Below are 12,302 nucleotides of genomic sequence, written 5' to 3'. Positions count from 1 at the left end.
TTTTTAAATAAAAAATAAAACAAGACTTTTTTACTCTCTTGAAAATACTTTTTTGCAGTGCAAATATGTAAAAAAAAACACCCATTAATGCAGGAAAATATTAAGTGTCGACAATAACAGCTTTATTCGTCTACTTTTTCAATATTGTGTTTCTTGTTAAAACACAATGTGTCTAAGTTTAAATTAAGTAGGGAATCACACAATGTGGAATCTCCTCCCCCAACTTTATTTAAATGTGTTATTAAACCTGAAAACACCAGAGTTTACTGGAGGTGTGTGTGTGTGTGTGTGTGTGTGTGTGTGTGGGGGGGGGGGGGGGGGGTTGAGCCAGGTCAATCCATCGCTTCACCCATCCTGTACCAGATTGCTGCTGTCAGGTATCACAGCTTCTATCATCATACAGATAATAAATGTCACCGCTTTCAAACCAGACTCAATCCACTGAGAAACTTGGGTCCAGTTGGACAAGGAAAGCAATAAATGGCACACATGAGAAGGTCTGAACAGAGCAACAATAAAAGCGTAGAGTCATGCCAGAAGCTGTCGAAGGGGAAAGCAATATGATGGGAAGGCGGATGAAAACATTGTTCTCAAGTCTCCACTAACTTCTCACACTTTGGTAGTTTTGTTTCCTCTCTCCTGCGCTGAAGCAGCACACACACCAGGTTATTGCTACAGCTGCCAGATACCTTACGGGTCCCACACAGGGACATTTTTACTAGAGGGGTCTCAAACTGATAAAAACTACCTGATCAGTCATTTAAAATATAGAATATGTTTAAATATAAAAAAAATTATCTTAAACATAATAATCAAGTTCATTTCTAGTAAACCCTTTAAGAGAAATAACACTCTGGTTTCATTAAAACTTTTATTTTGTCACCACGATCACGATGATGTAAAGTGACAACTTAAAAGGAGGAAACTGATGCTGCTGCATAAATCATGCGACTATCAATTCTTCTCAAGATTTATTTCTTAATTGTGATCAAATTTATTCTGAAAAATACATCAGATGTGTTTATGTCTCAAAGCAGCAATCCAGAGTTTTCTCCCTTTCAGGGATTATGTTGATTTATTTTTTAGACATCTGTAAAAGTGTAATATAATGGAGGACACACTGTTTAGTGCTGTTTTTCTCCACACTTTGGAAAGAAGGGATTAGGGCTGTCAATCACAGAGGTGCAATACATTTTTTTCCCTCTAGATAGAGCCATCTGAGAAAAAAATCCCAGATTCCTGCTTTAAAGGACAGTTTAGGATGAAAAGTGCAAAGCTAAGCTTCTGTACTTATTCTACTTTATGAAATACAATCCATCTCTTCAAGAGGGGTTCGTTAATTCATTTTATGCTGCTTAAGATAAAAATCCAATATAAAAATATCTTAGATATTCAGTAAGTGATCATACTGCTCTAAATCAAATCAAACAACCATAAAAAAGCTTAAATTTAAAGGAAAAAACAAACATTTTTGTGCAAAGAAAAATAATTGATTATTCATTTTATCATGAAATCATCCGTTCAATAGCCTTTAACCTCACACACAAATCTTTCAACAGCTCATGTTTTCAAACCTTCAATCTCCATTCTGTCGAGCAAAAATTCATTTGTGAAGGGATTTCTTTTTTCCAGTGCAGTTTTCCAGATCAAGGAGAAATAATAAACATTTCTAATATTCCGAGTCATCAAAATGTATCTGAAAACAGCTTTGGGCCAAATCACAGGCGCTCCAGGGTTAAATGTCAAGTTTTACAGCATCAATCTGGAATAAAAATCCTTCAGGCTCATTCAGTTTTACCTGTACACGCACACAAATTAGTATAGCTATTCTTTACAATATCAGTGTTTTATCACAAAATATTCAAACAAATCGACCAGACGGCAGAACACCTCCAGTCATAAATTCTACATTCCTAACAATAATTACAAAAAAAAAATACTAACTTGTTTTTTTTTTTTAACTCCTGTTGCCGTAGACTTGTAGTGCACAGGTCAGGGGACTTGTTCCCTTGTTCAGTCAGTTAAAGGCAAAAAGACTGTGTACTTTTGTGAGCTGATCCCAGATCAGCACGTCCACAAAGAGAATGAGCTCTGGTGAGTCTGGAGTCATGAGACTGCCGCTGACTGCAGTGAGAGGATACAGGAACCAGCCCCGCCTTGCCTTGCCTTGCCTTGCTGCTGTGACCTTTGACCTCCAACTCTGAGGAGCCTGGTCCGGTCTCGCACACAGAAATCCAGATGAGGCTGTGGAACAGAGCGCACCACAGAAACCAGCCCGACACTGGCTGCAGATCCATTAGTGAATGAGGTGAAAACTCCAACATCAGCGCAGATGTTCCTACTGACCTCCAGGCCTGGTTGAACTTCTGAGCCCCCTCAGATTAAATGAGCTTCCCTTCAATCAGAAGGGAAGCTCACTGTAATACACACATATTTCTAAACCAGTTGTCAGTCCAACACGGTTTAAACTCATCACTTTTGAGGGAGTTTTTTTGTTTTCACATTAGAACCTCACTTTAGGGTTCTGACCCAAAGGCGAAAGGTGAATCTCCATTTATGATGTAATAAAAGGTTTTTAATGTGCAGCAGGAAAAATAAACTCGTTCTACTAATCGGAACCACGAGCTCAACATATCTGAAGCATCTTTGGATGACCAAATGAAGGCAGCTTACATTCAGAATAGAAATCATGAGATGTTCTATGAGCTACTGAGGATATTTGTCCTCGTGAAATAAAATCACCTCAAATAAAATCCATTTCTGACACATTATGTGTTTAGATAAACCAGGTTTAAGTGGATATTTAAAGATCATTTGCAGATCAAACTTGATCATTTCAGAATGGAGATATAATTAGCTCGACATCAAATATTTTGAATTGTGCAAAATTTGTCGTCAACATCAAACATCAGAAAGACTCACTATCTTCCAAACCAGCTCAAATTACACTTGTTCTAAATCCGCAGACTTTTCTATATATATTATTTGTCTGAATGTTATGACTTTATACAAGGCATCAAATTTCCGAAAAAAAATACATAAATAAAATAAAATAATCCTTTTTAAAATCTAAATATACTTCCTGTTTGTATTTCTTTAAACTGTTTTGTTTCCAGTGATAAATTCTTATAAATATTTTAAAACATACTTATTTAAAAATGTTGCTTCTTTCATATGAAAGCAAAAGACAAATTTTAGAAACAAAAACAGTTCCAGGATTTTAAATTTATGGGGTGAATTCAGTTTAATCTATAGCTTGTTTTGTAACCACAGATACTGAGATGTGCATTGAGCTGTTCTATGTGGTTCTTTATGACTGGGTTAGATTAGAAGCTACTTTAATAAACTCTGTGATGGAATAGACTAAGTGCATTGTGGGTAATATTTGTCAAGCACCAGAGCTTCAGGTGTGTTTATTTAAAGATCGCTGAGGGAACGTCCTGTCTTTTTACCAGAGTAAAAACCAAATGGCATTTGGAGGTACTGTGTGATCTGAGACTGTGTGACACACACACACACACACACACACACACACACACACACACACACACACACACACACACACACACACACACACACACACACACACACACACACACACTCTCCCTCTCTCTCTCTTTCTCTCTCTCTCACTCCCTCTCTCTCTTTTCAAGGTCCGAATGGTGCTGGTAGGCCAGCTGTGTTCCACTGCCTGCAGACCAGAGAGTCAGTGGTTCCCTGCCCGATGAGGTTGGTGTTATCTGAAGAGCTCCTGCGTTAGTAGATGTCAGGACACATGCTCCAGTCCTGTCTCTCCTTCGTCTCCCAGTAACCTCCCTTGTACACAAAGTTTGTCTCTCCAGTAAGCGAGTCTCTCCTCTGGTGAAACCACAACGGCTGGTAGCCTTCATATTCTCTACCTGGAGATAAAGAACATGTTTAATCACATTTGTTTAATCAACTTCAGGCATAGAAGATATTCTTGCAGAAAATTCACAAAGAAACTGTCAAAAATGAGAAGCAATCAGATTATGTGCACTGCATTTTGGGAAAGCTCCAAATGCAAACCAAGCTGCAAATGGAACTGAAAAAAGCAAAAAGAAAGAAAGACCAAAAGAAAAATGATCAAAATGATCAAAGTTATCAGTATTTTCCAAAGATCATGTTTACTGTGTTTCATAGAAAACAGCAAATGCATCAATGGTTTTCTCTTGTGAGCACCGTGATAGTGTAATGATTTACACTCAGTGCAGTGGCTCATGAAGTGTTTCCCTTAAAAATGAAATAAGATAAACATATTTTTCTCTAATAAATAAAGAGTATCTAGTAAATGAAGTGAAAAGTGTGATTCACTTATAGCACAGCGAGTTATTAAAGGTGCATTATGTAAGAATGAAGCAAGAATGACATATTGTGGTTAAATTGGGTGCCTGCATCCCTTTTTAAAAATAAACGAGACTTTCCCACACCCGTTCCATGAGATTTATGGCTGTTGCCAGTTACGGTTCAGCACCAGAAGATTCTAGATGACAAGCAAAGATGAGTCAAAGTCAGTAAGTTGATAAGTAGATAAATACATTCACTGTAATATTGAGTTGTTGATAACTGAAAAAAGTAACCAGATAGTTTCAAAGCCCACTATTTGATTCTAACTCATCATTAGTACTGTTAGCTCAACGTTAGCCTCTAACCTTCTTTACCTGATATTAGGGTAAAAAAGGATCCCATGGCGTCTTAGGGGTACAAGAAATAATTCTGGGTTGCTCCTGTTACTGGCTTAGGATCTTCACAAAACACTGCTGCAATTTGCCAGTCAGTGTTGAATACCAAATGCGGACACTGCAGCATTAGCCAGCTCAGATTCTGCAACACTGCAGGCTCACAGATTGTAAAAAAAAAAAATACTACGTCCCTCTTTGGCCATTTTGAAAGGAGAAAAATCTGACAACCCCCCAGCCGGCTGAGAAGGAAATCTTTTTCAGTTTAATCTTCCTTCCAAAGTGACTGAGACATTAGACTGTTTTGTGATTATTTCACTGTGAAATTCTTACATATTGTACCTTTAAAGTTCAAATGTGAATGAAAACATGTGCTGTTTGAAGTTTTATTCAAAGATGACTTCATGCACTTCCTAACAAAGGCAGAGCACACAGAGGACACACAGAGGATTGTGTGTGTGTGTGTGTGTGTGTGTGTGTGTGTGTGTGTGTGTGTGTGTGTGTGTGTGTGTGTGTGTGTGTGATGCGGTACAGGGGAGCCCTCACTCACCAGAGTCATATTCACACTCTGACCATCAACAGAGGGAGGAAAAGAAAAGACAAATCATCGGTACACTGAACACAACTGACCTACACACAGGACAACACAGTACTGGCGCCAGGATTTACAGTTCCTAATGACTGGGTTTAAATACACTCAGCTCATCATTCAGCCTTTTAAAGTAAAGATCTGCATTGTGACTGCTGAGAAACGTCAGCTTGTTTTCTTAAACTGACAGAACCCTGAAATGGTTAATTCTGGAAGGTACTGAAACTGTCGAGAATAAAACTGCTGAAATCACTTTATGTGAGAGCGCTTTTGTGCAAAGAACTTCATAAACTTGTTTGGTATAGAACCATTCTCTATTATCAGCCTCTTTTTCCCTTTTAAACATTAAAAGCCTTGCTCTCCGTTGCATACCTTCATCCAGTGCATCTGCTGCCTCTGCTTCCCTCCTTCTCCTCACAGCTCTCTGTTTCTCTTCTAGCCTCTGTTTTTCTGAGTTGGCCTCGTCCCACCGGCCCTCCTCCATCAGCTTCTGGTCGGGTCTCATGCGGCTGTCCGTGAGCGCCACGCCATCTTCTGGTTCATTCAGGGTCAGAGCCAAAGCTGAGAAGTAGTACATGTTCTCAGCATTTTCCCTTAAGAGGAAATTGACTTGAGTTAGCTTGGTGTCTGACAATCAATGATATTGATGGAAGCTGCAGCTATGACTCGTATTTCACAAGCCATCTTACGGTAGAGGGTACTTCTTCCACAAAAGTTTGGGGGACAGAGTTTGATAGACTGTCTTCTGCTTCCCCTCGGATCCGCTGCCCCCTCGACTGCTCTGAATGATCTTGGCACTTTCTATTTTGTCGTCCCAAGTACCAGAGAGAATGTAATGTGCCTGCCCTCCACTGTCTGCCACAACACCGGTCACCTGGTAAAACAAAACAGGAAGTTATTTTAAAATAAAAGTTTAATAATTACAAATACATTTGTTGTTGCTGACCAGCAGGGGGCAGCATCGCCCCACAGCAGAATCACCAAAAACTGGAAAAGAGGAAGCCTTTACCTTTCGTGGAACATCTCTGGAGAAGTAACTGTACGGTGAGAACTTGAGCTGGCAGGTCTCCTTTGTCCTGTGATTCAGGATCTCGATGTCTCCTGACTGCACACACACACACACACACATGGATATTCATGAGAGACAGAAACACACACAGCACATCCAACTGGAAAATCCAACTGTAAAGCCAAACATCCGCTAGAAGATATGATCAACAGTGATAAAATTTCCCTAAAACTGAGACAGTATCAATCTTAATGTTAATCTTTGACTCATAAGATGATGTAGCCACAAAGTGGAAATAGTGAGCATGATCGCCGTGACAACTAGATCAAATTTTTCTCTTGCTTTACTTAAAGAGTAAGTCAACCCCTACCAGAGTCTAACTCTACTCCCACTTCATATTTGAAAAATGCAAGAAATGCTGTTGCCTGGCAGACCGAGAGGGCGGAGCTGCTAACAAATACACACACACTCAGGCTCACGACAGCATTGTGACATCATAATGTACCAGATTACATCATAGCATACCTCTTAGCCATTAGTGTTGGCAGATTTAAATTAAAATACAGTGCAGAGTTTTTACCTGACAACGGCACAACACTGCCAGTTTTAGGCAGAATATTTAAATTTTAACTAAGATGCACTGAAGTGCCAAATTATTGACTACACGTGTCTGCAGCACGATTAGACACTCATTTATTTAGTTTATCAGCAAAAAAATGTTTATTTGGGGGTGACTTGCTCTTTAAATATATATTCACATCATTAGAAGACTGAGTGTGAGGCGCTTAAAGACCCAAGTTCACTCATTTTTTCAGCGCACCTGCAGTGGACTCGTAGCCTGGCAAGCCAGACTAAATAAACTTTGCAAAGCAAGAATTTGGTCTAGTTCTCTAGGCTAGTGGACTCTAGTGTAAATGAACGCATTATGAGTCGATCTCTGTGGGGGAAAAGCTCTGGCGCTCCTGTTTCAGGAAGTAGCCAGAGGAGAGGTGAGTTGAAGACGGCAGGATCTGGAGCATTATTTCCTGATATTTGGATATCTCGTCTCTGTAGAACAGCAACACGACTTTATCACTGACTCTGTTTGCTCTGCAACGTTGTTTTATCTCCACAAATAACACAAACCTGGAGGAGTTCTGCTGAGTGGTGGAGTTGCTAATGCTAACAGTTAGCTTCTAATAGCCAAGACGTGCTCTGCTCTCTCCTGGACGCTAAACAAACAACAGCCTTCTCTGCTGTGAGCCAAGATGGATGAGACCCTGAATGATGGTTTTAAATGGGACGTAGATCACAGAGGCTTTTCCTGGTCTATTGTCTATTAACAGCCAATGCAAGAAATAGGGATTGAAGACGTTTCTCAGTGAACTTGGACTTGAAGATAGGAGGTGTTAGCAGCAGGCCACTCTGTAAAGGATATCCAGCTTAAGAAGACCCATTGTTAAACACCTCATTTGGAGGATTAATGATTTCTGACTTACAGTTCTTCCCTTCTCAGGCATATTTGATAGAGTAACAGAGGTGAGTGTTTGTCAGACCAAACAACATGAGCATTATTAGGTTAAAAAAAAGCAGATGACGGTATTTTCCGGGTTGGCTTGAGGCATATGGTTGCTTCTACAGAGCCTCTGGCTCCCGCGCTGTAACAGCTTGCTGCTGATTTGCATTTCTGCTAATAAATCAGACATGTTCCTAGAGGGCGTTCGCCTCCTCCAAAGCCAAAGTCAGTTCATAATTCTTTTCTCGGAAAAGCAGCAAACAGCTGCTGGTTTGGTTCAGGTTCCCACTTTCTATTTTTTGTGGGCGGTGGTTTTGTGAAATCCAGTTTACATGTTGCAGTTTGGCTGAAGCAAAAAAAATAAAAATAAATAAAAATAAAAATAAAAAACTCTCTGAATTTGCACCATCAAGTCAAGTTTAGGTCTGGACTACCAAGCTCAATGCTTTTACACGTTCTAACATCAGAAATGGTCCCAAGCTGTGGTTTGTGACTAAAAGCAGCACAAATACTTCTGATAAAACGTAAATACACTTTTCCAGCTGGTTTTAGGAACTCCTCTTAGGTAGTTAGGTTTCGGGCATCTCATAAAGACGTGTGAGAAGAGTCCAACCTCCCCATATAACATGACGAGGGGGTAGATTTTCTTTCTTTTTTTTATTATTAGATTAGAAACAGAATCCTCCTGGAAGACTTGGACAAGTTTAGGGAGGTCTGAGGTTATCCCACGATCCAGATCATGATAAGCAGCACAAATTGAATGATTAACAAATAATCCCTTTTGATTTGATGCATGATAATTGCAATAATGTTGGATGAAAGATGGTAATTTCATTTGGGAATAATTTTTGACTGATATTTAACAGCAGAAGGCAGCAGAAGCGTACGTTTTAGCACAGAACAAAGTGGAACTTACAAGGCTTGTAAAATAACTCATTATCTAAAACACTATTCTTTATGTCGGTCCCCATTCATATGGACAAACTGGGGCAGATTCGGATTGTATAAAAAAGCAGAACCACGAAAAATAAATAAACAGAAGAGTTCCAGTTGAGTACAAAGTCGATGGGACATTGTCCCCTCACCTCCTCCCCTGGTATTTCCGGGACATTTCACAGTGAAAAGAGGATGCATTCAAACCCCCTAAACACAGAGGAGCTCCAGAGTTATAGGTTTTTCAAAATCCCTCATCCACAGTTCTCTCTGCTGCTCATACTTCTTTGATGCACTCTAGATTGGCCATTCGGCAGAACCTTCTGGAGTTATGGAGGAATGATTACAGATGAGAGGAGCTCATAAACGCACCTGATCAATCCACAGCTTGCCCACAATGATGTTGTGCACCGTGGAGGTGACTTTTCTCCACACATAATGGTTCCCACTGGAGTGGAACTGCAGGTGGATGGCACCTGGGGACAAACGGCAACAAAACACAATCAGAGGAAAGAACCATAAAAGGTGTGTTGTGATTCCAGCTGAAGTTTAATTCATTCACTCCCCAGAAAATGTTTTTTTCTGCTTCTACTACGACCTAACCCCTGAGGATTCACGTCTATCTCATCATTAAAGATCATTTATTTCTCCTTTTCTCATAGCTTCTGCAAGGGAAAGAAGTCAGGTGAGTGTCAGCATCCCTCAGCTAGTCCTACACGATTCAAATCTCTAAATTGTATAAACCAACAAGACTCAGCTCTCAGTCCTCCCAGTGGAATATATAGAGCTCCCATTATATTTGTATTTATGTGTGAGTCAGAGCAGTGATAAAACCCTCCTGATTCATGATCACACTCATGTTCTAGATCAAGCAGCAGTGCACTACTACATTAATTCATGAGCTCTGACATTTCAATTTGCCTGACAAAGCCTCAATATCCACAAACAGCTCAGGTCAGAGGTCTGCATGCAGTCGGGATGATGACATTTAACCGAACAAATAGAGTGTGTTTAATTTCCATTTTTGTAGAAAGATCGGAGTCACCCTTTCTAATTCACACTAACAGCTCATCAATCTGGTTATAACACAAGAAAAATGATCATTATTGCTGATTATTTATGGTTCTGCAGCTGGGAACATCTGGATTCTGTAATCAGACTTCAGCTTTTATTATGATTTTCTTCTCCATCAGAGCGGAGGTGGTATGAACACACAAAGCAGTAACTTCACTAAAATGCCTGGGTCAGTGTAACCGTCACCACTGCTTGTCTTCATTAACATCTGGTCCCAACTGACGCATGAAGGCTAAAACACCGCCGTGTCATCCAGTCTGCAGTCGAACCGGCTCGTCTGGTCCTCCTCTAAACTGCAGCGGTGCAGTTTCATGTCTGATGCAAACAGCTGAGGTTGCACCGACTCACTCTGTAGTCACACCCAGTAACAATCTATCAGGCTTTCTCCACAGCTCAGGAATTACACACTGTATTATGCTGCTTTAATGCAAAGTTATTCATTAAAACATCTCATGATGACCTTTCAGCAGCCCTGAACAGTATGATCTCATATTCAAGGATCACTGCTGACTGAACCCCTGCTTGGTCCTCATCTAATGACTTGTGTAAACACTGAAAAAAAAACTATTTATGTAATGCTGGCATGAAGACACAGCTGGCTGCAGTCAACTATGATCACCACCAGAAAGTAGAGAACATTTCATCTAAGAGATTATTTAAAATCTGTCAGAAAAAAAGGATCAGAAATCGAAAACTTTTACTAAAACAGCAGCTCTACCATGACTTTCATTTGCCCTCGAGTATTTTAAGGGATACTAGGCCGTTTTGGCTTGCTATTAACACCCTCGCTGTGTGTTCGTCTTTTTAACATCTTACCCCGGCTTTCCACGGCAGCCGTCAGCAGCACGTTACTGCAGCAGCACGTCATAGCTGCTGATAGGAACCGCTGTGGTCAACAGAACCTTTTCCACTGGAGCCGTCGGCAGCCGTCAGCAGTGCGAGTCGGCCGCGTCTCAGGAGCAGCATGTCGCGGCCTTTACGCGCCGGTTCTATTTTCTACACGCAACGCCTCTGAAACGGGTCAAGTTCGACATTTTTGGGGAAGGAAAGACAGGAAATCCGACACGGAAATGGAGAGAAGCTCCCGAGATTTTCAGAATAAAGAACGTACTGCCTTCCGGTTGCTTTACTTTTAAAAAAGGTTACTAACTGTGCGTCCCCGTGAGAAGTTGTCACATAGCTAGCGGTCTCCTTTGTTTTTCATGTCCGTATTGGCGATTATAAAATGGACAGAACATAAAACACAAACCATGTTGTAATTTTCTCCTGCTTGTTGTTGTGTTTAATGACGAAGTCACTCGTGTGACTTCGTGCTCTGTCAGTGACAGCTGCTTCCCTGCTGCTTCGCGTCTCGTGGGAAGGGCCAAGCAGCAGCTGACGCGAGCAAGACGTGCTGCTGATGGCTCCCATGGAAACCCGGGGTCAATCTAACAGCTTAAATGCCTCCTCAGCCTTCATTGGCTTCTATAGAAGCAGTTCATCACTAAATCAGACAAACCAGCCGTGTTCATGATCTAAAACATGCAGGAAACGTGCTGGAAGCTCCAACAGACCAGACAGACACTCTGAAGTTGCAAAGGCGGTGGGGACCTGAGTGACATTTCATTAACCCTGTAAAGAGTCATTTTAGCACACACTGGCTCAAGAATATCATTTGAAAATCTGAACAAGTTGCATAGAAAGTCTTTAACGCTCCAATCAGAACTTCAGTTTGCTTTGACTCCTCATCTGAGTGTGAAATGTCCTACCCAGAGGCATAATAGAGAGGTATTTGCCACGGAACTTGCTGGCAATGGTGATTTCCTGCCACAAGGTCCAGCCTCTTTGGGAAATCACATGATGTGCAGCAGCAGGAGGGTGATGGCTCACCTGAGTTAAAATACGGACATAATGCTTAAAAAACAGTTTGAATCCATTGAAAAACAGTCAGCTTGTGAGTCAGATGTGTGCGAGCAGTCAGTGGAATGAGTCAACAAAATCTCCCGGTGGATTTGTTATTACCTGCTCACATAGTGAGCGGTAGCCAAACTCCTCCAGGCGATCAAGCTCATAGGTCTCCCCCAGGAGGGGGTTGAAGGGCTTGGCAGTCCGGTGGACCGTGGTGGAGTAGGAGGAGATGGAGAAGGCAGCGACCAGGCACATCTGCTCCAGGGAGGAGTCGCAGCGCGCCGCCTTGTCTAGAAGTTCGTGATACTCCAGGTCCTCGGTGAGGCGCTGCAGCATCGACAACGGCTCATTGAAGTTAACCTGAAAGAAAGACAAAGAAATGAAACTCATAAAGTCTCATCCTCACAGATTTATGTTAGCCTGCCAGCTAATAAAGAGAACATGACTCGTGGGCTTACAGGCATAGGGATTTTAGAGAGCTCCTTGCCGATGCAGTTCTTCATGATGCTCCACAAATTGAGAGAATAATTGGGCTTGTCTGGGATGTGAGTCCGTCTTTGTCTGCGAGGCTGCAGCTCCTTTCCCGACACATCGTTACAGCTCGGAGACATCTGGGAT

At 41.2% G+C, this 12,302-nt stretch overlaps 1 protein-coding gene across 3 annotated transcripts in view; it reads right to left on the bottom strand.

The window, feature by feature from the left end:
- Positions 1-3,484: 3,484 nt before the first annotated feature.
- osbp2b (oxysterol binding protein 2b) overlaps positions 3,485-12,302 on the bottom strand; it is a 61,780-nt gene continuing 52,962 nt past the window's right edge. For 2 of the 3 annotated variants that reach the window (XM_015973031.3, XM_054731732.2), the window contains 9 exons: positions 12,143-12,295; positions 11,799-12,044; positions 11,546-11,666; positions 9,096-9,199; positions 6,296-6,391; positions 5,976-6,160; positions 5,659-5,879; positions 5,248-5,265; positions 3,485-3,899 (listed from right to left, as the gene is read on the bottom strand). In XM_015973031.3, the coding sequence (XP_015828517.3) occupies positions 3,757-3,899; positions 5,248-5,265; positions 5,659-5,879; positions 5,976-6,160; positions 6,296-6,391; positions 9,096-9,199; positions 11,546-11,666; positions 11,799-12,044; positions 12,143-12,295 (1,287 nt within the window). In that variant the 3' untranslated portion in view covers positions 3,485-3,756. The remainder of the gene's footprint in view (positions 3,900-5,247; positions 5,266-5,658; positions 5,880-5,975; positions 6,161-6,295; positions 6,392-9,095; positions 9,200-11,545; positions 11,667-11,798; positions 12,045-12,142; positions 12,296-12,302) is intronic. The other variant, XM_015973032.3, reaches the window with a different exon arrangement.

The sequence above is a fragment of the Nothobranchius furzeri genome, chromosome 17 (genome assembly GCF_043380555.1).
Source record: "Nothobranchius furzeri strain GRZ-AD chromosome 17, NfurGRZ-RIMD1, whole genome shotgun sequence".
In the NCBI taxonomy this organism is placed as follows: Eukaryota; Metazoa; Chordata; class Actinopteri; order Cyprinodontiformes; family Nothobranchiidae; genus Nothobranchius; species Nothobranchius furzeri.
Note: the sequence above shows the minus strand (reverse complement) of the source record. Positions and strands in the feature narration are given on the sequence as shown.